This window comes from Mustela nivalis (genome assembly GCF_964662115.1).
Source record: "Mustela nivalis genome assembly, chromosome: 11".
NCBI classification, from domain to species: Eukaryota; Metazoa; Chordata; class Mammalia; order Carnivora; family Mustelidae; genus Mustela; species Mustela nivalis.
The window spans coordinates 4929734-4957595 of NC_139030.1; the positions used below are offsets into that span (position 1 = coordinate 4929734).

Genomic DNA, 27862 nt, shown 5'->3' on the forward strand with positions numbered 1-27862 from the left:
CCACAGAGCTGTGAGGAAGAGGGGAATTATTCTCTCTGCCTCAGCTGAGGGATTGTTGGGGCGACGTGTCAGTGGTGGCTTAAAGAACCCCAGCTTACTCACAGAAAGAAGATTTGAGATCTACCAGTTCTGTCTTCCAGGATATCTTCGTTTCATTTCCTTTCTCTTTTGTCTTTTAATTGATGGGTGTGGGGAAGTAGAAAGATCATACCATTAATTTTTTTTGAGGCTTCATTAATTTTTCAGATGGAAAATGAAACCAGTCAGGGAAGGAATCAGAGCACAGGAAGCCAGCATGGGGGACAGATATTCCCCCAGATCATGGGAAGCTTGGGAAACAATTCTTGCCCCACTGTGACTGGCAAGTTTGGGTTTTGGAATGGAAAGCCTTGCTTCCTAGAACGTCCTGTACACTAGTTCTCTTTTCTGAGATTGATCATCCCTGTTCTATTCCACGAATATACTTCATGAAGCTTTGGTTATGTATCAGCCCCCACATTCCAGTTTTGCATCCTAGAGATTTATCTGAGGTGACCTTGATTTGAGTTCTGGGAGCTTTTAAAGACTATAACTTGATTTTACACCCACAGATGGCTAGTTAATGTCTGTAGAGGTTATTGGTCCAACTTCTAAAGGGCAACTTTATTTCCCCCGTTATTTTGCTTTTGGGTAAGGGCACCTCATTGTTTCCCTATGTACTGCCAATAAGCTGGTTTTATTGAGGGAAAACAGCTGTGCAAAGTCTCCTGGTTTCAGGTCAGATGGGGACAGATAGTGCTGTCCTGTCTACTTGAAATCAAAGTCTCATTTTTGTTTCTCTTGCTCACTGGGGGAGAAAGGAACAAACACATGAACAGTATTTTCCTATTTGGAAAATGTTTTTTTCAGTCATTTTTTACTCATGTTTCAGATTCTTATAACATTCCATCCTTTATTTTCTCCCATTAAACTTCCCTGTAACTATGAGAATCATTTATTTCAAATAAACTATATTTTATTATAAAAGTAATATTCATTGAAAAAAACTGCACCAAAACCAAAGTAACAGTTACTTAGTAATATTTATTTATTTAAAGATTTTATTTATTTATTTGACAGAGAGAGATCACAAGTAGGCAGAGAGGCAGACAGAGAGAGGGGGAAGCAGGCTCCCCGCTGAGCAGAGAGCCTGATGCGGGGCTTGATCCCAGGTCCCTGAGATCATGACCTGAGCCGAAGGCAGAGGCCTAACCACTGAGCCACCCAGGTGCCCCGATATTTATTTATTTATTTATGAATGAAAGAAATTCTTCCAGTCAGAATGATTTATTCTATTCCTGGATTCATACACGTTTTCCACTAATAGTAATAATTAGCCACAAACGAGTAATAAGAAAACAGGAAAAAAAAAAAGTAAATGATATACTGTTCTACTGCAGAATTTCAGATTGATAATTTATACCACCATACTGAGATTCTAAAATAGCCTTCAGCTTAGTTTCATTAGGGCTTGAGGCAAATATGAAGAACTGATAACTTTACCTGCATCCACAGTTATGGAATGAGCTTTAGACATCACCAGAGATGACATCCTGAGACACAGGAGTGCAAGGGTGCTCCCTGAAAATCCGTTTCTGTGTGTGATTAAATCTTTCTTCCTCCTTATCTTTCTCTATATTCTTCTTATTATTATTATTTTTTATTTTTCTTAAGAATTTATTTATTTACTTGATAGAGATATCACAACTAGGCAGGGAGGCAGGCAGAGAGAGAGAGGAAGGGAAGCAAGATCCCCACCAAGCAGAGAGCTCGATCCCAGGACCCCGAGATCATGACCTGAGCTGAAGGCAGAGGCCTTAACCCACTGAGCCACCCAGGCGCCCTCTCTATATTCTTTTACTCTCCTCTACTTTCCTGTCTTCAACCACAGGCTTTTCTTAGTTAGCCCTAATAAAGATGTAGCCACATTTTAAATGACTTTATTTTTTAAAAGAGATTTTATATGAGAGTGAGAGAGCCAGCATGAGTGGGGGGGGGGGCAGGGGCAGAAGCAGGCTCCCCGCTAAGCAGGGAACCCAACTCCTGGTCTATCCCAGGACCCTGGGATCATGACCTGAGTCCAAGGCAGATGCTTAACCGACTGAGCCACCTAGGCGTCCCAAATCACTTATATATAAATCTGTATTCAATAGTTTCTTGTCTAGAATGGACTGAATTGTCTTTTATATGCAAGGTCCCTTTGATGAGATCTTCGTTTAGAGGACCAGTAACCCTCAGAAACACTTCAAGTCTCTCTGAACAAAGTCATTGTGCCATTCTTCATACTCCCCTTGCACAGTTGCTGCCCCACTTCTGATTACTGAAATTGAGCCCAGGCTTCAAACCTTGCCGAAAATGCTACTTCTCTTGGGAGGTCTTTCTTCCGCACCAGCCCTTCAACTAGGTGTGATTGTTCCTTCCCACAAATTCCAGTCATACTCTGTACCAGCTTTATGACACTGATGCTAAACCTGCTTGGATTTGTGTAACTGTTGTATTCCTCTTTTAGGTTATGAGACTTCAGAGCCAGGTTCAATGGCTTACTCTTTGAACCCCTTGCAGCTACAGTGCTTTCTAAATAAGAGTTCTAGAAATTGAATAACTGTGGCCATCTTTGCTTCACTTAGTTACTTACAATTACCATAATTGTATTATTATAATTGTGTAGATTTAACAGAGCTGTAAAGGCATAAACTACTAATAAAAAAGTAGATCAATTTTTGCTTAGTAACAGTACTTGGTGTTTGTGGTTCGTGTGTGTGTGTGTGTGTGTGTGTGTGTGTGTGTTTTCCTTCAGCAGCAGGAGTACAAACCATATGAAATCTTTAAGTAATGTTCTCAGTTTTTAGAGTAAGTTGTTGAACTGTTCATTCAGAGTCTGGGCTCCCTTCCTGAAACCAGATGACACACTTCTTGCCCTTCCCATGCCAAGTCCCTCCCTCAGTGGCCCACTTCCTCTCTACAGCAAGGCACTGAGCTCTGAACCCACGCTGGCAAACTCCCCTCTCTTCCTCACCTTCCCGCGGAGGTGTGTTCCTTTTTCTTAAGCATTGCGTAACTGGACCAATCCCTGCCAGAAACGGGAAACTTGCCAAATGCTCAAGCCAATGTTCAAGCACCACACTTCCTCACTACTTGCAGTGGTGAGCTGGGATAAAATCCAGGAGACTTATAAAAGCCAAATGGAGACTTTACAATTATCCTTATGGAAACTTGTGGTAAAATAATAGTGTGCCCATTTTACAATGTCACGAACTACGTGCACAAATGATCAACATATTTGTATGTTGAATTATAACTGTATAGCTTGAAATCATGAAGAGCTGTTTCTAAAATATATATACATAAAAAATGAATTAGATTTTTCGGGTGTACTCTCCATAGTAATTTTTAAGGAAGAAAGTACTTTTAAAAAAACCCAGTAGATTTTTCTTTTTCTTCCTTACTTTTTTTTTTTTCTTTTTTTTTTTTGGGCCATGGTCGGAAGTGGGGTTGAATGTAAAATTTTGTGGTTTCGAAGAACGCTTAAGTGGCGAATTAATGTGATGTGAAGGAAAGCTAACCGCCTCATTCCCTTGCAGTCTAATCACAGACCACCCCTTTTTTCCAGCCTTAGGGGAGGGAGCCTTTAATAATGGTCTGTGTAAACTGATGCCCAGGCGGTATGAGTTCGAAGAAGCGCTGCTCGAACACGTTGAAGCGGAGCAAAGAGCAACCCCCAAGGACAACAGCTCCCCAAACAAAAAAATTGCTTCGAACAACCAACCCACCCAAACGGCTGCAATGGCTCTGCTGGCGCGAATCTTGAAAGCCCGTGTGAGCCCGGCGCCCGGGCGGGGCGGGTTCCTGGGCGCCGGGGCCCCGCGGCCGTCCCGGCCCGAGGGCGCCCGGCTGCCGGCGGGGGCGCGGGCCGAGGACAAAGGAGCGGGACGGCGGGGAGCGCCGCGGGCCGGGGGCCAGGCCGAGGGACCCCGCAGCCTCGCCGCCATGCCGGGGCCCCGCACGCTCGCCAACCTGGTGGAGTTCTTCTGGAAGGACGGCTTCAGCCGCATCCACGAGATCCAGGTAGCGGCGCGCGCGAGGCCGAGAGGGGAGCGGGCCAGGGCACTGTTCCGCTGAGCTCGGAGAGTTCGCGCGCGCCGGAGGGCGTCTGGGAGGAGGCACCGCGGAGGGTGCCCGAAGGGACTCCAGGGAGGGGGCACCGCGCGGGGGACGCCGGGGGCGTGGTGCTAGGCCCTGCCGGCAAGGGGACGTCAAGGAGGGTCGCCCGGTAGGGACCCCGAGGAGGAGGCTCCGGGCAGCGACGCCGGGCGGGGGTGGGGCAAGAAAAGTGGCTTCAAGGAAGGGCGCCAGGGCGGGGTCTCCTGGCGGGGCGCGCCGAGGAGAGGGCTCTGGGGAGTGAGCGTGAGGAGGGCTGCCGGGGAGCAGTCCCCGGGTAGGAGACCTCGCGCGGGGTTGGGACATGGAGCCCAGCTGGGGGAGTCGCCGTCCCGCCTCGGGATGGCCCCGAGGGGGGCCCAGAAGAGCTCCTTTTCCCGCGGGGGTGTCGGGTCCCGGCCCCGGAGGGCTGCGAGCAACTCTGAGCATTCAGAGCACCGCGTCTACGCGGTCGTAGTCTTGTTGAGTCCGTTTCTGGTTCCTTTTGCTTGTGTTTTGTAAATGAAAACAAACACGCTCCCCCTCCCCTAAAGAGCCGAGGTCCGGAGGCCACAGGTTGGTTAGCCTCTAAGTGATGGGGTCGCCACACGAATGTAAATGATCCTTGGCTGCAAGCCATGACAGAGGCAGGGACCTAGGAAGAACCCAGTCGTTCCAATAACCTGTGGGAGTTTTGGGACCGGCTCAGTCTACAGTTTCTTATCTTGACCCTGAGTTTTGCCTTTCTTCCCTCATCGCACATTGCGCCCTTCATTGCAAGGCGACCCTCCACCTTCCTCTTGTTCGCTCTGGCAGCTGCTTCCTCGCTGGACTTCTTCATTGTCTCAGGGCTCCCACCCAGCGCACACTTATTTCTGGGACCTGGGCCTTATGACCACCCTCCCCCCACCGCCACTCCCCACAGTCCCACTTCCTTCTGTCATCCTTCAAAGCACTTCTCAGGGGGAAATCTGTGACCACCCACCCGAACTGCTGTCATGGTCATTCATTCGTTCCCTCAACCGAGAAGCATACATGGTGGTGCAGAGGCTGGAGAAGCAGAAACTTCATTGGGAGAAAACAACAGTAGAACTCAGGAGCAAGTTTAATTTGATTGAAATTCCAGCTCCTCCTCTCCATCCCCCACACCAACCCTACACAGTGTTCTGCCTGACATGCTTCTAGGAGTCAGAAATGATTTTCTCTCTTTTCCGTGTGGAATTTGAACATAAGCTATCAGGATGGTAGTTTTCAAATGGGATAAAACATGTTTTGCTATTGATTGTGGGCAAGGCTTTGCAGCTGGATTTTTTTTGTTTCTTTTCTTTTCTTTTTTTTCCTTTTACCTGCCTCTGATCCATCTGGTTTTGTCCTCACAGTATAAGCCCACAGTTGGTTCCTCAGCACAGGTTTCTTCGAGAAGCTGACCACGTTTAAAACCTGCCTCTCTCGCAGGAGCCACCTAGGGAACCACCTCTCCACAACTACAAAGTGTCTCAGTTCAGAAGGGTGTTTTCTCTGCATCTGGCCTGCTTCCAGCTATCACCCTACAGGCAGCCCTCCCGCCCAAGGCTCAGATGGCGCCTACCACCGTGAGTGGTAGCACCACCTGCCAGAGGATAGTCATGGAACTAACTCATCTGAGCTTTCCTGAAACAGGGTAGACAAGCCCCAACTGTTCCCGGCTCTGTTGTCCTTTTGGGCTCCCCTTTTCCTTTATTCTCCAAATAGCACTCATTTGCAAGAACTAGAATCCTCCTGAAACCCCTGTGAGGACCCCAGGGAGTGCTTGATGGCCTTGGGTTACCCCACTGCAGGAGTGCTCAGATTGCTCTAGACTGAATAAGGTTTTAGCAAGCCCATCTGCCCTGTTCTTCAACTTGCTCCTGTGGCACTTGTAGGCAGAAGACAGTTACTCTGCTACCATTACCTCCAGTATACTTTATTCCACTTGTGATAACACAGTGTTAGCTCACGGGCCATCTGTATGGTTCAAGTCTTTCCCACACAGGTGGAAAAGACCCAGGTGTTGGTTGAGTGACTTGCCCGAGGTCACACAGTGGCAGAGCAGACATCCCCACCTGTGTTGCCAAAGACTGGTTTCAGATGTGATGGAGCAAGAGGGCCCTGTGTTCAAATGTTAGCCCTCCACAGGCACCTGTGGAGTCTTGACCCATCATTTATGCTTTCTGGACCTTAGTTTCCTTGTCTGTACAGGAGTCTGACAGTCCTCATCCATCTCACAAGTTATGGTGAGGTCAAATGAGATTAGGGCTGTGGAAGGGCTTTGTAAGCTATAATCATAACATGTAAATACTAATAATGAACACTTTTAAACTCTTTTCAAAGTCCTACACATGAGGCAGTTCTATTATTTGTCCATTTCTCAGGTGAGGAAACTGAAGTACAGTGTGTAAAGTTGCCTAGCTAATGCACGTTGAGCTAAGATTCAAACTCCAGTATCTGTGCTTCTAATGTCCAGACAAATTCTAAGTACTGGGACTGACTGTATGGTTCTGTGGTCTGCTAGCAAAAAAGTGCTGTACAGTATCTGGGTCATCCATCTTGTTCTTTCTTGTGCCTGGTCGATTGCTTCCTTGGGCTCAGGATACCCATTCAATAGCTGAATTTGTTTGGGGAGTGACCCATTTCCCAGTAGTTTCAATCCCATTTCCCAGTAGTACAGTCATCTCATCCATGGTTCCCATTCAGAAACCCAGCGGAACACCTTTCAACTGAGTCTGAGTTTCTTCATATCTGGGTGGGAGGACTTCACCCAGGTTGATAAGGAAGTGAGTATCTTCTATCTGAAGAGTAGAAGAACAGAAAGACAACAGTCCCTCTGGCCTGTTATTTCTGAGGTTAAGAAGAGGGTGATAAGATGGAGCACTGGGTGTGGTGAAAAATAATGAATACTGTTATGCTGAAAATAAAAAATAAATTAAAGAAAAAAAAAAAAAGAAGAGGGTGATAAGAAATGTTGGCAGATGCGAAAGAGAGACTTAGTCATTTTCTTTATATGCTCAGCCCTGGCTCTGCCATGCTGACCTAAGGCAAGAGGCACTCTCTCTCTCTTTTATTTATTTATTTAAACCATTTACATTTATTGTGATTTCTCTTTGTCTTTTGGTACTCGCGCCATTGAGATATAATTCATATACCATACAACAGTCACCACAGTCAATCTTAGAACATGTTCATAACCTTAAAAAGAAAAAAAAGAAACCCCATATTGTTTCTTTTAACTATCACTTCCCAACTCTCCATCCCTCCAGCCATAAGCAACCATTAACTTACTTTCTGTCTTTGTAGACTGGACTTAATAGACTGTCTATTCTGGACATTTCATATAACTGGAATCATAGCATGTGGTCTTTTGTGTCTGGCTTTTTTCACTTAGCATCACGTTTTCAAGGTTCATCTAATGTTGTGGTGTGTACCAGTACATCATTTCTTCTTATGGACAAATAATACTCCAGTGTAGAGGCATACTACATTTTCCTTGTCCATTCATCAGTTGACAGAACATGGATCATTTCTACCTTTTTGCTAATTGTGAAAAATGCAGCTGTGAACATTCAGTATAAGTTTATTTTTGTATAGATATATGTTTTCATTTCTTTGGATATAGATCTAGGAATGGAATTGCAGGGTCAAATAGCAACTCTAGTTGAAACTTTGAGGAACTGCCAGACTATTTCTCAAAGTGGCTGCACTATGTACATTCCAACCAGCAAGTGTAAGAGGTTGTGATTTCTCCACATCCTTGCCAGGGCTTGTTCCTAGCTATTCTTTTGATTATAACCACTGTAGTAGGTGTGAAGTGGCATTTCATTGTGATTAGGATTTGCATTTCCCTGATGACTAATGATGTTGAGCTTCTTTTCATCTGCTTATTATCCATTTGTATATCTTCTCTGGAGAAATGTCCATTCAAATAATTGCCCATTCTTTAATTGGTTCATTGTTTTATTGAGTTGTAATAGTTCTTTATATGTTTTACATACAAGTCCCTTATCAGATAAGTGCTTTGCCAATATTTTCTCAATTCTGGGGATTATCTTTTACTTTCTTTATAGTGGCCTTTGAAACCCAAAGTTTTAAATCATGATGAAGTCCAATTATCTACTTTTTTTTTTTAAAGATTTTATTTATTTATTTGACAGAGGACACAAGTAGACAGAGAGGCAGGCAGAGAGAGAGGAGGAAGCAGGCTCCCTGCTGACCAGAGAGCCCAATGTGGGGCTCGATCCCAGGACCCTGAGATCATGACCCGAACCAAAGGCAGAGGCTTAACCCACTGAGCCACCCAGGCACCCCCAATTATCTACTTTTTTTTTGTTGTTCATGGTTCTAGTTTTATATCTTAAGATGCCATTGCCAAATTCAAGGTCATGAAGATTCACCCCTATCTTTTCTTATAAGAATTTTATAGTTTTGGCTCTTACATTTAGGACTTGAACGCTTTTGAGGAAATTTCTCACATATCTCATATATCTCTTATATCTGGTATGAAAGAAGGGTATAAATTCATTCTTTGCCTTAGATATCCACTTGTCCCTGCACCCCCATTTGTTGAAGAGACTATTCTTCCCCAAATTAATTGTCTTGGCACTGGCACTCTTGTGGAAAATCAGTTGACCAGAGATGTGTGGGTTTATTTCTGAATTCTCAATTCTACTCCAGCGGTTTAGATGTTTATCCTCATGCCAGTACTATGCTGTCTTGATTACTGTTGCTTTTGTAGCAAGTTTTGAAATAGAGAAAAGGGAAGCCTTCAACTTTGCTCTTTTTTTCAGGGTTTTTTTATATTGGTCCCTTGCATTTCCATATGAATTTTAAGCTTGTCAATTTTCTACAAAGAAGTCAAAAGAAATTGTGATAGAGATTGTGTTGAAACTTTGGGTCAATATGGGGAGTATTCCCATCTTAATAATATTAAGTCTTCCAATCCAGGAACATGGGAAAGCTTCCATTTATTTAGGTCTTCTTTAATTTCTTTCAATGGCTTTCAAAGTATAACTTTTGTACTTCTTTTGTTATCTAAGCATTTTATTGTTTTTGATGCTGTTGTAAATGGAATTGTTTTCTTAATTTTCTTTTTGGATTGTTCAATGCAACTGACTTTTGTATATTGATCTTATATCCTGCAAGCTTGCTGAACTTGTTTATTAGTTCTGATAGTTTTTTAGTGGATTCCTTAGAATTTTCTGTATGGGAGATCATGTCATTTGTGATTAAATGTAGCTTTAGTTCTCTCTTTCTAATCTAGATGCCCTTTCTTTCATTTTCTTGATGGGGGCCATTTTTATAGGTTCATTAGAAATTGCCTGCAGAGGGCTCTCTCTCTGCAGAACAGGGTGACAGAGCTGCTGAGGGTCTGGGACAGGCTAGCAAGTCTTTTTGGCTCAGGCCATTGAAGGCTCTGCAGTTCATCTCCATCCATAATGACATTTCTCTCTTGTTGCTCCACAGAGCTAAGTATTGTTAAAATCATGCTCTAAAGAATAAGAAAACTTATGTGAATCTGGTTAATGACGTGGAAGTACATTTATCTTAGGAATATGTAAATGTACAACTCTGATTCAGCTTTGTATAATGTAGAGCTTTCCTCTGCCCCAATTTTCTACTCCCCTAACACCCAGAAATCTTTATGTCAAAGGTATATCATATCTGTATTTTTTCCTTTTTTGGTTTCTCCATGGTATTGCAGCAGAAGCACACACGGGAATATGGAAAAATCTTCAAGTCTCACTTTGGTCCTCAGTTTGTAGTATCTATTGCAGACCGAGACATGGTGGCTCAGGTGCTCCGGGCAGAGGGGGCCGCGCCCCAGAGAGCCAACATGGGGTCCTGGCAGGAGTACCGACACTTGCGAGGGAGATCCACCGGGCTCATCTCGGCGTGAGTATGTGGCCCCGGTGGGCCGTGGCTGGGAGGCCCCTGCTTGGATACTTGGCTTTGAAAACCAGTCTTTAATAAATTGCACACCTCCCAGTGGCATAGTGGCAAAATGGCCTCTGCGTGATCTCCTAAATACTGGTGCCAGAGGGCCCGTCCCTTCTCCTCTGGGAAGAGGTTTGATGGCAGGGACAAGGTCGGGTTGCACTAGCCTGGGAGAAGGGAAGAACTGTTTCTCAAGCAGTGCTCCAAGGCTGTCAGTGTCCTCTCTGTGACAACGAAGGGAGGGAGGTTCACAGAGCAGATCTGTGGGCAGAGGGGGAAGGAGCAGCTGCTTTAGGAGACACCAAAGAGAGGCTAAGAGCCTTCCTGTGTGGATCGCTATGTGATGCTGTTCCTATCTCGTAACAGGCTATGATTATTGTTTGTAAACAAGGCTTACCAACACCTCTGTGCCCCTAAGAGCTAATCAGCACAATTCCATGCAGGAAGGAGAACACAGAACACCTGTGGATCCCGTGGTCTAAATCCCTTTGGTTTAGAAATTCCATTTGTGATTCTTTTTTCATATATATGCCCTATACATGAATTGAAGAGAAGTACAACCATAGGTTTCTCAAATGAGGTAAATAAAAGCTGGGACTGGGACACCTTCTCCCCACTGATCCAGCCCCAGAGGGGAGTGGCCAAATGCTGCAAAGGCTCTTGCTCTCTGTGCCACGCGTTGAGGCATCCACTATCCACTCTCCTCCCAGGAGCTCAGTTCAGGGCTCAGGAGTTCATACACATAAACCTTTTCCTCTTTTGCTAATCCCAACAGCCTCGTGTCTCATTATTATAATATTTCTGCAGGGTTTTTTCAAAGGAAACCATCTCACTTTCTTTTTTTAAATATTTTATTTATCTTTTAGATTTTTTTTTAAAGATTTTATTTATATATTTGACAGACAGAGATCACAAGTAGGCAGAGAGGCAGGCAGAGAGAGAGAGAGAGATGGGGAAGCAGGCTCCCTGCTAAACAAAGAGCCTGATGTAGGGCTGGATCCCAGGACCCTGGGATCATGAGCTGAGGCAAAGGCAGAGGCTTTAACCCACTGAGCCACCCAGGCACCCCTCATCTCACTTTCATAAAGATGATTCCCAGTGGGATTTTTCCCCTTCCAAGTTTGCTTTGAGGGGAACAGACTACAAGGCTGAAGTTCTCCCCTCCTCTTGTGCAGTATCTTAATTCTATTTGGATCGGCAGATCTTGTAGGCTTTTTATTGCTGGGGAAACTCTCAGAGGTTCCCTGAGTTCTTTTCCAGGATGTCAATGGAAGTAAGATGATTTGAAACTCACTTTATTCTTCTAGGGAGGGTGAACAGTGGCTCAAGATGAGACGTGTACTGAGACAAAGAATTCTGAAACCAAGAGATGTGGCCATTTTTTCAAGCGAAATCAACCAAGTTATTGCTGATTTAATTAAAAGAATCTACGTCCTCAAGAGCCAGGCAGAAGATGGAGAAACGGTGACCAATGTCAATGACCTTTTCTTCAAATATTCAATGGAAGGTGAGGCGAAGTCAGAGGTAGATGGCAGAAATGGTAGTTCTCATCCACTGGGCATGCCCTATGTCCCTGGTAGGCACTGGGCTGAGCCCCGCACATACACACCCATATCCCTCATGGTGCTGACTTAGCCAGGGGTACTGTTACTGCTGGTTTACAAGTGGGGAAATTGAAAACCCGCCCCCATTTTTAGTGGCAGAAACTTAATTTCGAATCCAGGTCTTTTTAACCCAAGAATCATGCTCCTAATTCCTGCATATTTTGCTTTAGCACAGTTTGTAGAAAATAGTAGGAGATTAGAGGGCATCTACTGCAGTCATTCTAGCTTTTAAAATTCATGTGGGATGGGTAGGGTATTCCCATCCACGTCCTAAAATCAAAAATCAAACCCCAAATGTAGTTATTGAAAAGTCCCTGCCCTCTCTCTCCTGACCTGGGGAGGTCACCAGTTTCTTTAAAGGATACATGTGAATACTCTTTTTTCTTTTTTTGCTCAGAGGGAGAGAGAAAGCACAAGCAGGGGGAGGGGCAGGCAGAGGGAGAAGCAGGCTCCCTGCTGAGCAAGGAGACAGGATGCAGGACTCTATCCCAGGACCCTGGAATCATGACCTGAGCTGAAGGCAGATGCTTAACACTCTGAATCACCCAGATTTCTCTAATTTTCACTTAAACAAAATAAAACAAAAACTTAACAGTAGAGAACCAAACTTCTTGTTTTATACTTTTGTACTCTATCAGCATTTTCCTTTTTTAAAAGTGAGTTTACCTTAGTTCAAATTTAATTTTTAAGTTAACTTTTTAAAGTTCTGTTAATGGTCCCTGAGCAGAGTAACAAAATCAACAGAGAGTTGTAAACACAGTGGAAAATCTTGCTTTTTCCTGATTCATTGAGACTGTTTCCTCTACTCCTGTGACTCTCTGGGCCTGGGGCTCCCCCCTTCATGGCCCAGAGGAGCCACCTTTCAATTCCCTAGCGTTGCAAGTGGCCAAAAGGTTGGGGCCTTTGCATCCTGGGCCTTGAACAAGCCCAGGGGAGGGGGCGGTGGGGGCTGCTCTATGGCTGAACCCTGCCAGACAAAAGGAATGACCCGCCAACTTGCTTCCTATCAGCCCTGAATACTCAAGCCCTGGAGCTCAGGACCTGGTAGAGAAAACCTCTGGTGATACAGCAGAACCTCGCTGGAGGAAGGCCCCTTGATTGCTTTTGCAACTTTTATGGCTAGATGTTGCCTGTTGATACTGTGCGTAACGAAAAAGGAGAGGGTCTTTCAGCTCACTTTCCTGTGCAGGAGTGGCCACCGTCCTTTATGAGAGCCGCCTGGGCTGCCTGGAGGACAGCATCCCGCAGGCCACCGTGGACTACATCGAGGCCCTGGGGCTCATGTTCAGCATGTTCAAGACCTCCATGTACGCGGGCGCCATCCCCAGGTGGCTCCGCCCATTCATCCCGAAACCTTGGCGGGAGTTCTGCAGGTCCTGGGACGGACTCTTCAGATTCAGTAAGAGAAGAATCGAGGGGCCCCTGTTGTCTCACGGGTTGACCCAACTGTGCGGCTTGCAGCATATCTGAGGCTTCTGCCGCTGGAGGGGTGACACTGTGGAGGGTGGCCTGGTGTGGTTGTGTGCTGTTACTTGGACCTGTTATCTGGTTCAGATTCTGAGATGACAAGACGCATGTGGGTTGCTACGATCAGCAACACAACCGATTTCCCATTTTTGAATTCTTTTCATTGTGACAAACATGCTAGCGGTGATATGCAAGTAAATGTCTAAGGGAGATGATGTCTTTGGTCCAATGATTCTGTCAGTGCTTGAAGTGCAGACAGCGTTTTGGGCCTGTGCACTTTCTTTCTTTCTTCCTTTTTTAAAAAAATTATTTTTGCTAACATATAATGTATTATTTGCCCCAGGGGTACAGTCTGTGAATCATCGGACTTACACATTTCACAGCACTCACCATAGCCCATACCCTCCCCAATGTCCATAACCCAGCCACCCCATCTCTCTCCATCCATGGAACCCAGGAACCCTCAGTTTGTTTCCTGAGATTAAGAGTCTATTATGGTTTGTCTCCCTCCCAATCCCATCGTTTCATTTTTTCTTTCCCTACCCCCCACAACCTCCTCACCACCTCTCAAATTCCTCATATCAGGGAGATCATATGATAATAGTTTTTCTCTGGTTGACTTACTTCGCTCAGCAGGATACCTTCTAGTTCCATCTACATCGTTGCAAATGGCAAGATTTTGTTTCTTTTGATGGCTGCAGAGTATTCCAGTGTATATATATATATATATACCACATCTTCTTCATCCATTCATCTGTTCTTTCCATAGTTTGGCTATTGTGACATTGCTGCTATTAACATTCGGGTGCAGGCCTGTGCACTTTCACTCGAACATTCTCACTTGCAGCTTTTTGGAAAGAGTCAAATTCCTCTTTTTCTTACCTGGTGAAGCAAACAAGGAAAATATACTTTGTTCAAACCCAGCAAAGCGAGATTAGTTTTTCTACATAGCTAACCAAGGATTTCCGAAAAGAAAAGATTTGCAAAATGTTTGTTAGAACGATGTTTTTAGAACAATACTAACGTTGAAAGAAGTGTCCCATAGTGTCTTTTGAAGACCAACATTCATTTGAATATGTAAGTTCTGATGGATTGAATGTGGCACTATCTTTTTAGGGTAACATAGCCTTTACTCTCACTCCATTCTCCCTTCTGGAAACATGGTAGAAAAAAAAAAAAAAAAAGAAAAGGAAAAAAAGAAAGGATCTGTAGTCTTATTACTCCAAAGCTTTCCTGGTTCTTTGATGAGTGAAGCAAACATTTGCAAGTATCTTCTGCATTATTTTCAGAGAGGAAGAGATATCTAGCTTGTCTTTAATTTTTTTTTAAAAGGTTTGAGAGAGAGAAAATGAGCATGAGGTGGGGGAGAGGAACAAGCAGACTCCCTGCTGAGCAGGGAGCCTGACTACGGACCCTATCCCAGGACTCTGGGATCGTGACCCGAGCAGAATGTAACTGACTGAGCTGTGCAGGCGCCCCCTGTTTTTAACTTTTCATTCATTTATACAAACAAGCATGTAGATGAGCTTCCCAGGTTGACAGCAAATTGACCTGGGTTTCGTTTAGCTTTGGAATCTGCCACAGATTAAGTTGCTGGAAAGATGAAGAGGTTATTCTCAGCAAAACTTCTTTCAAAAGAAATAACTGTTTTCATGAAGAAAAATACAAACTGGTCTCAGAGTGGAAGGAGTGTTAAGTCACCTACCCTATCAAAGTTTATGGAATGTCTTCTGTTGCCTATGTTCAGCTTGAGCAAAATAAAAAGAAACATGATAACTATGTAAAAAAACCAAAAAAAAAAAAAAAAGAAATAACTGTTTTCAAACAGGCCAAATCCATGTTGACAACAAGCTGAAGGACATACAGTCCCACATGGACAGCGGGGAGAGTGTGAGAGGGGGGCTGCTCACATGCCTCTTCCTCAGCCAGGAGCTGACGCTGGAGGAGATCTACGCCAACATGACGGAGATGCTGCTGGCTGGCGTGGACACGGTGAGTGTCTTGGCCTTTGTCTCTTCTCGATAAGCAAAGCACAGCTGAAGCCAGGAGCTTTCCTGAGTAATCTCATACGTGCATAACGTGTTGGTGCTAACAACTTCTGCTTCACTGCTGAAAGTTTCCAGGAGAGAACTCCAACTTTTAAATAATATACATGTATTTTAAAACATAAAACCATAATTCTGCAAAAAATGTAAGTTATCACGCACACAAAGTAACAATATGTTTTAAAGCTTAAAAATCATTCCCGATTGACAAATCTTGGTTATTGCTTCATAATACAAAAAATGAAGAAGACACAGACATTAGAAACATTATTATTTATCATTTAAAGTATTACAGGTCACGGAGAACTCCCCAATTCATTTTATAAAGCCACCATCCCTTTTAAACCCAAATGTGCTAAGGGGAGCACAGGAAAAGTTTAATTAACAGTTTGACTTATGAATATGTGTGTCTATTGGTCTTAAATAAGATGCTGATGAATAGATGTATTGTGGCAGATGAGTAATCTACTATGACCAAGGAAGGGTGACTATCAGAATGAACAAAGCACAGCCAAGAGATTGGGTGGGAATTGCATCCCATGTTGTTAAGTGAGAAATGAAGATGCTGAAAACTGTGTATGTTGTGCTCCTGTTGGTAAAACAAACAGTGGCCTGGCCCCTGCTCATCTGTGTGCGTGTCCATATCTGTACATGATTTTAAGAGTGTGGAACAAAGTATGGAGGGAGCACACTGGGTTGTTAACATGGGTTACCTGCCTGGGGAAATGGAAGCCAAGTTTCCCTCCAAAACATACGTGTGATGGGATACATTTATTCATGTATGAAAAATGATATACATGTGGGTATATATACAGAGAAATTTTTAAATTTGCTAAAAAAGAAGTAGTGAAACAGGAAAAAGCAGGGCTAGGCTTTTAGTATTTGGTGGAGGAAAAGTTAGTTGAGTGAAATAATTAAGATCTGTCTGATGCTTCACTATTTCCAAAACCCTTCAAAACTAAACAACTAGGACATGGGGAGATGGAGAGGAGAAGGGAGCTGACGGAAATTGGAAGGGGAGGTGAACCATGAGAGACCATGGACTCTGAAAAACAACCTGAGGGTTTTGAAGGGGTGGGAGTGGGGGGTGGGAGGTTTGGGGAACCAGGTGGTGGGTATTGGGGAGGGCACGGATTGCATGGAGCACTGGCTGTGGTGCAAAAACAATGAATACTGTTAAGCTGAAAAGAAAAAAAAAACAAGAAAAAAAACCTAAACAACTAAGCTTTTTCCTTTACAGGAGTGCTTCTTGAACTTGAATAAGGCACAGACCTCCTCTTTAAAGGAGGTCTGTTTTGTTTTTGTTTTCTTGACCACATAAATTTTTAATGAGGTATAATTACATTAACAGTTGAGGTAACAACTTGCATAGGTATTTAAATGAACGATTTTAAACTTTAGCCATTTAATACTGAAGCTGTATTTTTGGCATAAATGATTTGTCTGTTCAGAGATAAATTCTCATTGCACTTCATGATCAGCTGCCCCAATGATTGTTCTCTGAAATTTAAGTAAAATTTGCTAATAGAGGTCCTTTTTAAGCTTATACTTAATAGATGATCAGTAGCTGAGAACAGCATTCCACAGGATATTATCTTTCATTAAGATTTCAACCTGTAGGGAAACCCCCTTAAAAAAGGAAAAAATGATCTTCCAGTGGATAACCCTGAGCTAAGATGTTAAATAGCTGATCTATAGAGGTTAGTGAATAGTTACCAGCAGTTGGATTTTGAAGAAATCTAAAAACAAGATATAAGCTTGAGCCTTGCATACTTCATCCAAGGTGCACATGCTTAGCTTGGAATCATTGCAGTGTACCCAGAACCCTCCTTCAGAATTATAGCAGTAGGCAGTGTAGTGACCTGAGCCAAATCCTTTCCCATGGTGCATTACTACAGCAGATAAATCATAGATAAAACATTCTGGTCTGAGGGATTTCAGGGATTCCCTGCAGCAATAAGGCTCCATGTTTAGGCCCCACCCCAGGGTTGACATTGTTTTTATTATAATGTCACATAAACATGTAAAAGCAAAAAACTTAGTATAAATTCCTTATTTTTATGGATCTTCTACAACAATAAAACAAGACATGTATAAAACTAACCAATGAAATCAATGTGATCAATGAAAATTCGAATCAGCCATGTGAATGTGAGGAGTGGTGTGGGTTTGCTGTAATGGGGAGGGGAGGAGCGGAGTGAATGGTGGGCCTGGCCTCTGAGAGGATTTGGGTGTGTTGTCCCTCCTGCTCCCTGGTGGTAATTAGGAGCATCACAGGAGGTGGAGCACAGAAAGGACCATTCCTACCAGACGCCCCTGAAAGGATCATTAGCAGACACGTTCTTATAATTCATATTCATTTTCTAAAATATTTCTTAAAAAAATTTTATTGCAGTATAACTTATGCAAAAGAAATGGCACCCTTTTAAACAGTACAATTTATTATAACTTGTTGGCAGATACAGGATAAACACAAATGTGATCATTTATGAAACCACCACCCTAATCAAGATCCTGAAATTTCCTTACTCCCATTTCATTCCATCTCTCCTGACCTGCCTGCCCCAGGTAGCCGCTGATCTGCTTTCTGATGCTCAACATCAGTTCTCACTTTTCTAGAAATTTTTAGAAATAGAATCATACAGTGTGTATTTTGCATCCAGCTTCATTCAGTCAGCGAATGATTTCAGGATTAACTGATAATTGCATATCAAAGTAGTTTATTCATCGTTTTATTGCACTTCACAGATAGATTTTTTTTTTTTGCAAATTAAATGTTTGTGGCCACCCTTCATTGTAGCAAGACTGTTGTCTCCATTTTTCCAACAGCATCTGCTCATTTTTTGTCTCCAAGTCATATTTTGTTAATTCTCATATTTCATTTTCATTATTATTATATTCATTCTAAAAATACACAACACAATATTATATACATAATTTGTATTAGATATTGTTATATATAACATAAATATATATTATACATGATAGTATATAATAGTAGAATCACTGGTCTGTGCTCAGTGGGTGATTAGGACTTGCTGAAAGCTCAGGTGACTGTTTGCAGTTTTTACCAATAAAGTATTTTTAAATTAAGGTGGGTAAGTTTTTGTTTTAGACATAATGCTATTGCATACTTAAGAGATTACAGTAAAGTATAAGCATGGCTTTTATTTGCACTAGGAAAGCAAACAATTCATTTGACTCACTTTATTGTGATACTCCTTTTATTGTGGTAGTCTGGAACCCAACCCAGATTATCTCCGAGGTATGCCTATAGTATCCCATTGGATGAATATACCGCATTTGGTTTTTCCACAGAAACATGACTGTAATAGAAATTTCTAAATTTTTTCCTTATCATTTATAAGGAAGAACTTGCACATTATATATATTATAGGTGAGCTTGCCCTCTAAAAACATATGATATCTATCACAGGGAAATGATATCAGTATGGCCTACTGACTTTAGATTTTTTTTTTAGGTAAAAGTAAAGGCATTTATATTGTGGACTTCACTTGTTTATGGGAGTGAAATATAGTCACATAGATAATAGGGAAAATGTAGTGAAAGTCTTGGAACCTCAGAGAATAAGACAGAATTGTTTTCAATGACCAGAAATGTAATTCTTCAGTCTGAGATATGGTATTTTAAAAAATGGTATTGTTTTGAATAAATGATCTATTAAATCTTTATAGGTTGCTTTACTTGAGAAGGTCATGGAAACAGTGATGAAATTACCCCCTGCCCCCTATGAGCAAGTCCTGTCCAGTAACTGTGGCCCTGGCATTGCCAGACTGAACAGTTCCCAGGCTGACCAGCAGGCTCTGGCCCTTGCTAGCAAAAACCAGATGACATTTGCAAAGAAGGTCACAGAAAATTCCAGGCACAACTTCCAGGCTTGACCAGCATCCTTAGGTCCTCTCAGATGCCATTGAAGGGGACCGTTCTTACGTGATCCAAAAAAGTTCCAAAATAATGTCTTCTGCAGCCCTTCATTGAAAGAACATCTGAATCACACAGTTGATGTTACTTTCAAAAAATTTTTTTTAATTTTCTATCATGATTTAGGGAAAATCAGCTTTTGCTTTGGTAAGGCCTATGAATGAACATGACTGCACATGTGCTTATGCTCACTTGACTTCCTGGCCGATGTTGCCTGTTGCTTAAATCCTTGGTTTTACCCATGTGCCTGTGTCTGCTGGTTTCTTTATTAGACATCCTTCACGTTATCCTGGGCAGTGTATCTCCTGGCAAGGCACCCAGAAGTGCAGCAGACGGTGTACCAGGAGATCCTTAAGAATTTGGGGGATAGGCATGTCCCAACAGCAGCCGACGTCCCCAAAGTCCCACTGGTCAGAGCTCTGCTGAAGGAAACACTGAGGTAAAAGGCTCCCCAAAATTCATGTCAAAAACTGTCTTGTGAGTCTCTGATGCTTTATCATCATGATTTAATTGGGTCCAAATGCACCAACAACCTGCAGTGGCCAAAGGAGAGAGTTTTAACTATCTTTTTTTCCTCTCTGCTCTTGTCAGAGTAACAGAAAGACTGCTCTGTTTTATGGTCTGAACTGTTCATGTTCTTCATAAAGCTCTTTGGAACCATCACTCCACGACATCATACCTGCTTTAGTCATTTGTTTCACCAAGTTCCCCAGCGTGCTCCTGGAGCAGTACTCCGTGGTTCCCATTCCTCTGAATGTAAAGCAGAGCAGGAGGGATTGATCAGGAAAATATTTTGGGCCCTTTGGCTGATTACCAAACCTGCTTACTGTTGTTCTTGTGTGGATATGCTAGTCGAACTGGCAACACCGAGTGGACTCACTCACTCCATGACAAGGCTTTACCGACACTCAGAAAAGGCTGGACGTGAGGGACGTGGGTGGCCTTGAGTGGGTTTGGGTGGGAGGTAGGATCAGGCGGCCAGTGAAATTTCTTCCTCCTTTGAGGTTCAGGGATTCTGAACCCCACGTTCCTCTGTGGAGGACCGCTGTGCAGAAGAGCTGAGATGGATTCATGGTATGCCCTACAGTAATTCTTTTAAACTTGACTTGATCATGGTGTTTCAAGTTGTGCCTCCTCAATCCATAGCATGTTGTTTAAGCTTGGGGGAAAAAGCTAGCTGTGTGTTTACTGGTATCTGTCAAGTGCAATTTTGTTCAGAGTTTTCTCCAGATTGCCTCTCAGAGACAATTCAAATGCTGAAGTAGAGCTTTTCTCAAAATGTGTTTCCTGGGTCCCTGAGCCCTGTGGCCTGTTCCTTGAGGAAGGGGGTCCCATGTGCACGTAAGTTTCCCAGACTCAGGATTATCCCTCCTGGCAACACAATAGCACGTTCAAAGCTCTGCTTTGTGTTTTGTGAACATTTTTGACCAGGGGACCTGCTTTCCCTTTCCTCAGGGTACTCGCCGGCCAAAGCTAAGGAACCACGCAGGTCCTCACAAGATTTTTTTAGGTGAAACTGGACCTTGTGTTACATTTTAGAAAAATGAAAATGATAAGATGTCCAGATTTTTGAAAGTGAAGTAAAATACTTTAAAAGTGACTACCCAATCCTGCTCCTGTTGGTTCTTTTCCAGGCTGTTTCCAGTGTTGCCGGGTAATGGCCGAGTGACCCAGGAAGACCTGGTCATTGGCGGGTACCTCATTCCCAAAGGCGTGAGTATGGTTGCCAGGGTATGGGGACTTGGGCTCTGCCATGTGGCTGAGCAGGAAGTCTGCTGGTATGTTTAGGAAGTCCTTGCACCCTAGCAATATCACTAGGTTCCTTTCCTTCTGCACGTATTTTATGATGAAGATGGGGCTTTGGAAGCAAGGACCCTTATGTGTCTCCTCCTAGCCAGAAGCATCTCGGGAGGGACCGGCCAACAGGGTTCTTGCCTCTGCCCTGCTTTTGTGTGATCCTATTCTTCATTCCTTTTCTCTTGCAAATGGTGCCTTCAGACCCAGCTGGCCCTCTGCCACTATGCCACGTCCTATGCAGATGAGAACTTCCCTCGGGCCAAGGAGTTCCGGCCAGAGCGCTGGCTGCGGAAGGGAAGGCTGGATAGAGTTGACAACTTTGGGTCCATACCCTTTGGGTATGGGGTTCGGAGCTGCATCGGGCGGAGAATCGCAGAGCTGGAGATCCATCTCCTCGTGATCCAGGTAAGTGGGTGGGGGCCAGACATCAGCCTTCTGCCTTGGCCTTGTTTCCTGGGCTCCGTCAGACCAAGACTTGAATAGGAAAGGAGATGCATTTGGAACATTTGGAAAACTCAAAAGTAAGAGCTTCATGTTAAATCCTTTTTACATTTTAAAATGCCACCCCCTTGGGTCCCCTGACCACCCACTGAGCTTCTTTTCTCCTTGGAACCATGGAGCAGCAGTTTGGGCCCTTGGAGGCCTGAAGGACTGGGAAGTGGCCATGTTGTGCTGGGTCTACAGGGACCCAAGAACTCAGCTCTTGAGGAGCTCTCGACAGAAGTGAATGGGAAGGTGATACGCATGTCAAAAGGTTTCAGAGCAGCAAAGGCATTAGGAGGCTCCTTAAAATGCAGGTTCCTGGGCCTCCACAGAGATAGTAATTTGGTGGATCCGGGGTGGGGCTTCAGTGGGGGGTTCTGATGCTGGTGGTCACTGGGCACACTCTGAGAGACGTGTGAACCAGCCACTTACAATGTGCAGTGGTTCTCATACTTGTTTAGGTTGTGAAACAACAGGAAGGCTTGGTTTTTGTTGGAGAATACCTTACATTTAATCTCTTACTATTAAAATAGATGCTTTTCTGCTTTTACTGTTTTGAGTTTGTGCCATAGCATGAGCTAAATTGTGTTTGAAGGAAATTTTATAAAATGAAAGACTTAAAAAATTTTTTGTTAAGGACTTTATTTATTTGACAGCATAAACAGGGGGAACAGCAGGCAGAAGAAGAAGAGACTTTAGTAGAGAAAATTCTACTTGTTAGGTTTCCCTGCAAATTTAGGAAGACTACTGTTAACATGTCTTAGCCATGGAAGACCTTGGCCCAAGGTTTGGGAGCTACTGCCATTGACATTGCATTGGAAGAATGTAGAGATTACCTCGTGACCCAGGCTCCCCATTTTATTGAAGAGGCAACTGAGGCTCAGAAAGTTGGAGCCACTTGCCCCGGTCACAGAGTGGCAGGTACAGGGCATGATCCAGGTGTCTTGACTCCTTTCTACATTTCTACCATGTCATGGAGGTGCTTTCCTGCAGCCTCACAGATCTTAGAGCAGAACACTGAGAGGTTAGGACCTTGAAAGATGGCATGAGTGAGTGCAAGGTGCTATGGAAGCCAGGCCAGCCAGGGAGGGTGGAGAGGGATTCTGGATGGTCAGCACTTGGGGACAGCTCTGAGAGCTGGAGAACTTGAGAGGCTTCTGCTCAGCTGGAGAGTGGGCAGCCGGAGGTGTGGGAGTAGAGCACCTCTTGAGCTGGGAGGCTCAGGTGGAGAAAGCCTGGTGATCGCTGTGTCAAACAGTCATCCCCAGCTCGGTTGGGATGCAGTGACTGCTGGCCAGGCTCAGTGGGGTTGTCACCAGTGCAGCCATTCCTGGGGATGGTCGGCCCTGTGGACATTGACCCATCTTGCTGCATCTGGGGTGAGAAGCAGCTCAGTGTGGTGGAGATGGGAGTTCTGGGGCAAGTGGACTCAAATCCCAGCTCTGCTGTTTGCTGGTTCTGACACTCTGGGCAGGTTTCTCAGCCACGAGGAGCCTATTTCCTTATTCATGAAATGAGCCAAATACCTACTTCTTGCGTGTGTGAGGACACAGTCTGTGCTGGAGAAGTGGAAGCTACTGTTGGCCATGCACTCTGAGTGTCTGCCCTTGGGTTTTTGGGAATGTCTCACGCTATAAAGTGCCGCCATAGATTCTACAGCCACATCCGGGACAGGAAGAGGCTTTCTACTGAGTCGGCCATGGGGTTTCTAGCCCTGCCTGGCGCTTCATTGGAAGAGGGTCAGGAACAGGGTGTTTGGTGGCCGCGATGGAGTTCTGTTTCTTGGTGCTATTAACATACAACTGTACCTGCTGGAGTTTTCCTTAGAGCCCTCATTCTTACTTATGCAAATAGAGAAAGGGAGCATCATTATCTGTAATTGTCAAGGGGTTAAAAAAAAAAAAAGAGAGAGGAGGCACAAATAAGCCATGCTAGGAATGAGAAAAGAGATACAGCTAAAAATGCAGTCGCTGATTTTTTTAAATCAAGAAAATACCACAAATGACTTTTTTTGCTAATAGATTTGAAGACTTAGATAAAATGTACAATGTACTAGAAAACGTAAGTTGCCCAAATTGACTCGAAAGAGAACAGACCTCAGATACCAAATGCATGGAGTCAGCAGTAAGGAGATTTGCCCCTCCCAAATATTCCAGACCTGGACGGCTTCATTGTAAGTTTTATCAAACCTTCAATGAACGGGTAATCATCATCTTATACAAACAGAAACTAGGAAAAGGAAGTTTCATTTTTATGAGACTTGCATAGCCTCAATAGTCAAAACCTAGAGAGGGTAATATGGGAAAGGAAAACCACCAGCTAGTCGGATGTATTAACAAAGAGGGAAGAGGGGTGCCTGGGTGGCTCAGTGGGTTAAGCCGCTGCCTTCGGCTCAGGTCATGATCTCAGGGTCCTGGGATCGAGTCCCGCATCGGGCTCTCTGCTCAGCAGGGAGCCTGCTTCCTCCTCTCTCTCTCTCTGCCTGCCTCTCTGCTTACTTGTGATCTCAGTCCGTCAAATAAATAAATAAAGTCTTTAAAAACAAACAAACAAACAAACAAACAAAAAAAAACAAAGAGGGAAGATATCCTAAGTGAAAACTTGGCAAATGGAACCCTGCTGTGTAGGCAACAGGGATGTATCCCCAGCACATCAGGTTTATTCAGAAATGCAAGGATGGCCCACCTTAGGGACATCTGTTGATATCACTTGCCACAGTAGCTAATTGAAGGAGAAAAATTAAATGACCCCTCCCCCCGAAAGAATGATAACGTGCCACACACATTCGTGAAGAAAATCTCTTAGCAGTAACAGAAGGGCTTTCCTTAACAAGATAAATGGCGTCTCCCCCAGTAGGACGGGGAACATGCCTGTGGCTTCAGGAAGGGAAAGGACTTTAGTGGTGCACTGTCAAATGGGAGCAAGATCTTTGTCTCATGTAGAGAACTTTTAGAAGATACACTTTAGCTCCTTGCGACTTGAGATGCAAGAGAGGCTTTGTTTTTTGCTTGTACATTTCCTGTGTAGTTTGGATTTTTTTTTTAGTGAGCATGGTGTTGCCCACTCAGAAATAGAAGAAGGCCATGTGGCACGTTGGCCTGAAGGTGGAGGAGACCTACACATGAGTTCTTTTGCTATATGGGATGTGCAAGCAGTTCTGCGAAGTCAGAACCAAAGGTCAGAGATTAGGTGTTTTGCTGAAGCTATCTCCATGCCATAACATGTTGGAGCTCCCTAAATATGGTCATTCAGCTTGGCTCTTGAAATGTGACAATGGAGGAGGTCCAGCATATGTTCCCAGTCAGTCCTGCCCCTTCCCCCTGCCAGACTTCCCCTGGGGCCCCAGCCCACCTGAGAACCTGTCAAGGGGTCCTGGTTCTTTGCTTGAGAGATGAGGCGGGAGAGGGAGTCAGGGCTGGGCAGGGGTGGGCAGCCCTGATCCCATGTGACATTTTATGTTCTCCCAAACTGGGCTGGACTTTATTTCGGACCTAGTGGGCAGCAGGGTAAGGGGCAGTAGCTAGTGTGCTGGTGAGCACGGCCCTTCCTCCCCTCCAGGAACCCATGTGTGCTCTGACTCAGGCCTTTAGAGCAGGTTGCCTTGAGTTCCCTAAGGCAACATGACCTTGAACATCAGGCCAGGGCAGGTAGGTGGCGAATGTTATTGCTTTAAGCTGATGGATACTTTGGTACTCTCTAAAACTCATTGTTGAGGTACTTCCAGGCTGACCCTGAATGGTAGAGCTGGTTCTCTTTTTGAGCAGCAGAAATGAGAAATGCAATCAAAGGTACAGATTGAGAATATTTAAATTGAGGACATCACTGAAGGCTGTTTGGATGATTCACTTGCCAACAGCAGTGCGCTCCCCCAGGCCTCTATCATCCTGGGTTCCCAGCCGGTGGGAAACCTGGAACTTTCACCTTGTCCCTCTGTCCTCCTTCCTCCTTTGATTCCTTCTTAACCTTGACCTAAAGAGGAAGCAGAGGCGTTGGAGTTTTGAAATGGCTGAGAAAATAGAAGTCGTTTGAACATTGTGTCTGCAATGTCTTTGTCATGTGAGCTTCCCGGTTGTTCAGTGGACAGGCTGGGTTCCCGTGCAGGACCTAGTGCTGCTCTCAGCCCGTGGCCACCACAGGAAGAGGAGGGGCTCTCATTCAGAGCACTATGAGTCCTCTGCTGACTCTATTTTGAACCCCCCCTCTCTCTTTCTCTTCTTAGTTGCTTCAACATTTTGAAATCAAAACATCCTCTTGGACTAAAGCTGTTCCTGCAAAAACCCATGGGCTGCTGACGCCAGGGGGGCCCATCCATGTGCGTTTTGTTAACAGAAAGTGAGCCTGGATTTTTAAACCCAGCCAGCTGCCTGACACACACCGGTGTTCCAGTGTTCCTGATGACAGCAATGGAGAGAAACCATCACTTTTACAGGCTGTCTTCGTGATAAATTGCCCCCCTCTCCCCAGGTTCTGGGAGACTTGTACATCTTTATGCAAAGTAATTTGAAAAGATTATTGGACTTTGGCAAACCAGTGTAGCTTTTTCTTTGGAGAAATGACTGTTTAAAAAGGAGGGGCACTGAATCCTGGTGTCTCCTCCGTGGTCTTACCCTTGTGTTGTACTTGATATTCAATTAATTATAGTCTCCTATGCATTTGTGCAAGGAAGTGTTGGTTTACTTACAAATTCTGCGCTTGAACATATGTCCTGTTATACTGCACCGGGACTCTATGTCAGGAGGCCAATGCAACTGTTTCTAATTTGAAGAGGGAACATACGAGTGTCTCTGTAATACTTTAAGTATGAGAGGAAAGCACCAGAATCAACATTTTATCCTGAGTACCGGTTTTAGATCCTGCAGAAGGGCTCAAAATTAACAGGACCATATTCTTATTTTTCTCTCCAAACTGGTGCTTCCTTTTCCAGTAAGAGCTCCTGAAGAAGTTGAAGATTAGCTTTTGTTTGAAAGAAATAATCAATAAAAAATAGAACTCCTGGTGGAATCCAGAATAATTGGGTTTTATGACCAAGTATAAACACTAAAAAGATGTATAAGAAAATCTGACTGTGGAATTTTATTGCCTCAGTTGAGAAAAATGAATTAGACAAGCAGCGTGGAGAACTGTATAACTTTAGAACATTTTTATTTTAAGGAAAAATAAATATATAAGTGGACATGCTATAGATAAAATAATATTTTGATCTTCATGGTGTTGTTTTAAATATCTGAACTGGAGATGTGATCCAGCTGTTGGTGCTTATGTAAGGCTCCAACCGGGTGCTTCGGGCCTCAGGAGTGTTCGTTCATGCCAAGCTCTGTTGCCTTTCACGCTACTTGCTGATCGTTAATAAGAAAAAGCACCATTTTGTAACATTCTCCTTGCATAGTCATGCTTGAAATGGCTTCTTCTCAATCCCACAAATCTTTTCACACACTCCTTCCCCCAAATCACTTTCCTACTAATACATACCACACAGCTCCCCCTGCACTTTAGTTAGTCATGTCGCAAAATAACCCTTAAATAAAATAGAAATAATAGCCATTTCACATCCCGTCTTTGTTAAAGTACGTAACAACGTTAAATCTGTGTGTGAAGACAGCACAATTCTAGTCTGAGCGCTATGGAAACATGTATAGTTAAATATGAAATTATGTCATAATAACTGACAAGATGTTGGATTACTTTGAGATCTATAAACTTTTCTAAGCTCGCTACAATTTTCTTCTGTTTGTAACTGAAATTAAAAAGTACTGAGACAAATGAAGCGACTTGAAGCGACCTCTTGCTCTACAACGCAACCCTCTTGGGCAGCGTGTCCCTGCCTGGTGATGGGTCTGTGGTGAAGACAGTGATAACACCCGAGCCTGCTGTTCTGTCTCACTGGACAGAGGGACAGACTGACCTTAGGAGCCTCCTGATGTGATGCAACAGGAAGCATGTGGCACCAACTACATTGTTCTTTCGGAATAAATGGAAATTGTATCGGATAGGTCTGTAGATCTACTACCAGTTTGTAGGAAACACAGGTTATAGAGGGACTTGTTAAAACTCCAAGACAGATACCGTATGATCGCTCTCATAAGTGGAATCTAAAAACAAAAAAATGACTAAACAAAAAGCAGAACCAGAACTATAAATACAGAGAAAAAAGTGATGGATGACTAAGGGAATTGGGGGTTGGGAAAAATGGGTGAAGGGGCCTGGGAGGCACAGGCTTCCAGTTCTGGGATGAATAAGTTGTGGGAATGAAAGGCACAGCACAGGGAAGACAGTCAGTGGTATTGTAGTGCAAGGCATAGTGAGGGTAGTTACATGTGTGCTGAGTGTAACATAATGTGTCAAGTTGTCCAATCCAAGGTAATATTGTGTCAACTATACTCAAATAAAAAAAATGGTTTTGAAATGAAAAAAAAAAAAATAAA

General features: G+C 43.9%; 1 protein-coding gene across 3 annotated transcripts; it reads left to right on the top strand.

Moving 5' to 3' along the window:
- Positions 1-3587: 3587 nt before the first annotated feature.
- CYP27C1 (cytochrome P450 family 27 subfamily C member 1) lies at positions 3588-27862 on the top strand. 3 transcript variants are annotated; one of them, XM_082689492.1, is made up of 9 exons: positions 3588-4083; positions 9942-10063; positions 11409-11608; positions 12895-13104; positions 15001-15164; positions 19433-19599; positions 20795-20873; positions 21159-21362; positions 25660-27862. In XM_082689492.1, the coding sequence occupies exons 1-9, from the start codon at positions 3670-3672 to the stop codon at positions 25774-25776; spliced, it is 1677 nt and encodes a 558-aa protein (XP_082545618.1). In that variant the 5' UTR covers positions 3588-3669; the 3' UTR covers positions 25777-27862. The 3 variants fall into 3 exon arrangements, with proteins under 3 accessions (XP_082545618.1, XP_082545617.1, XP_082545619.1); XM_082689491.1 differs by having other exon boundaries at positions 3589-4083; positions 9869-10059; XM_082689493.1 differs by having other exon boundaries at positions 3924-4083; positions 9942-10059.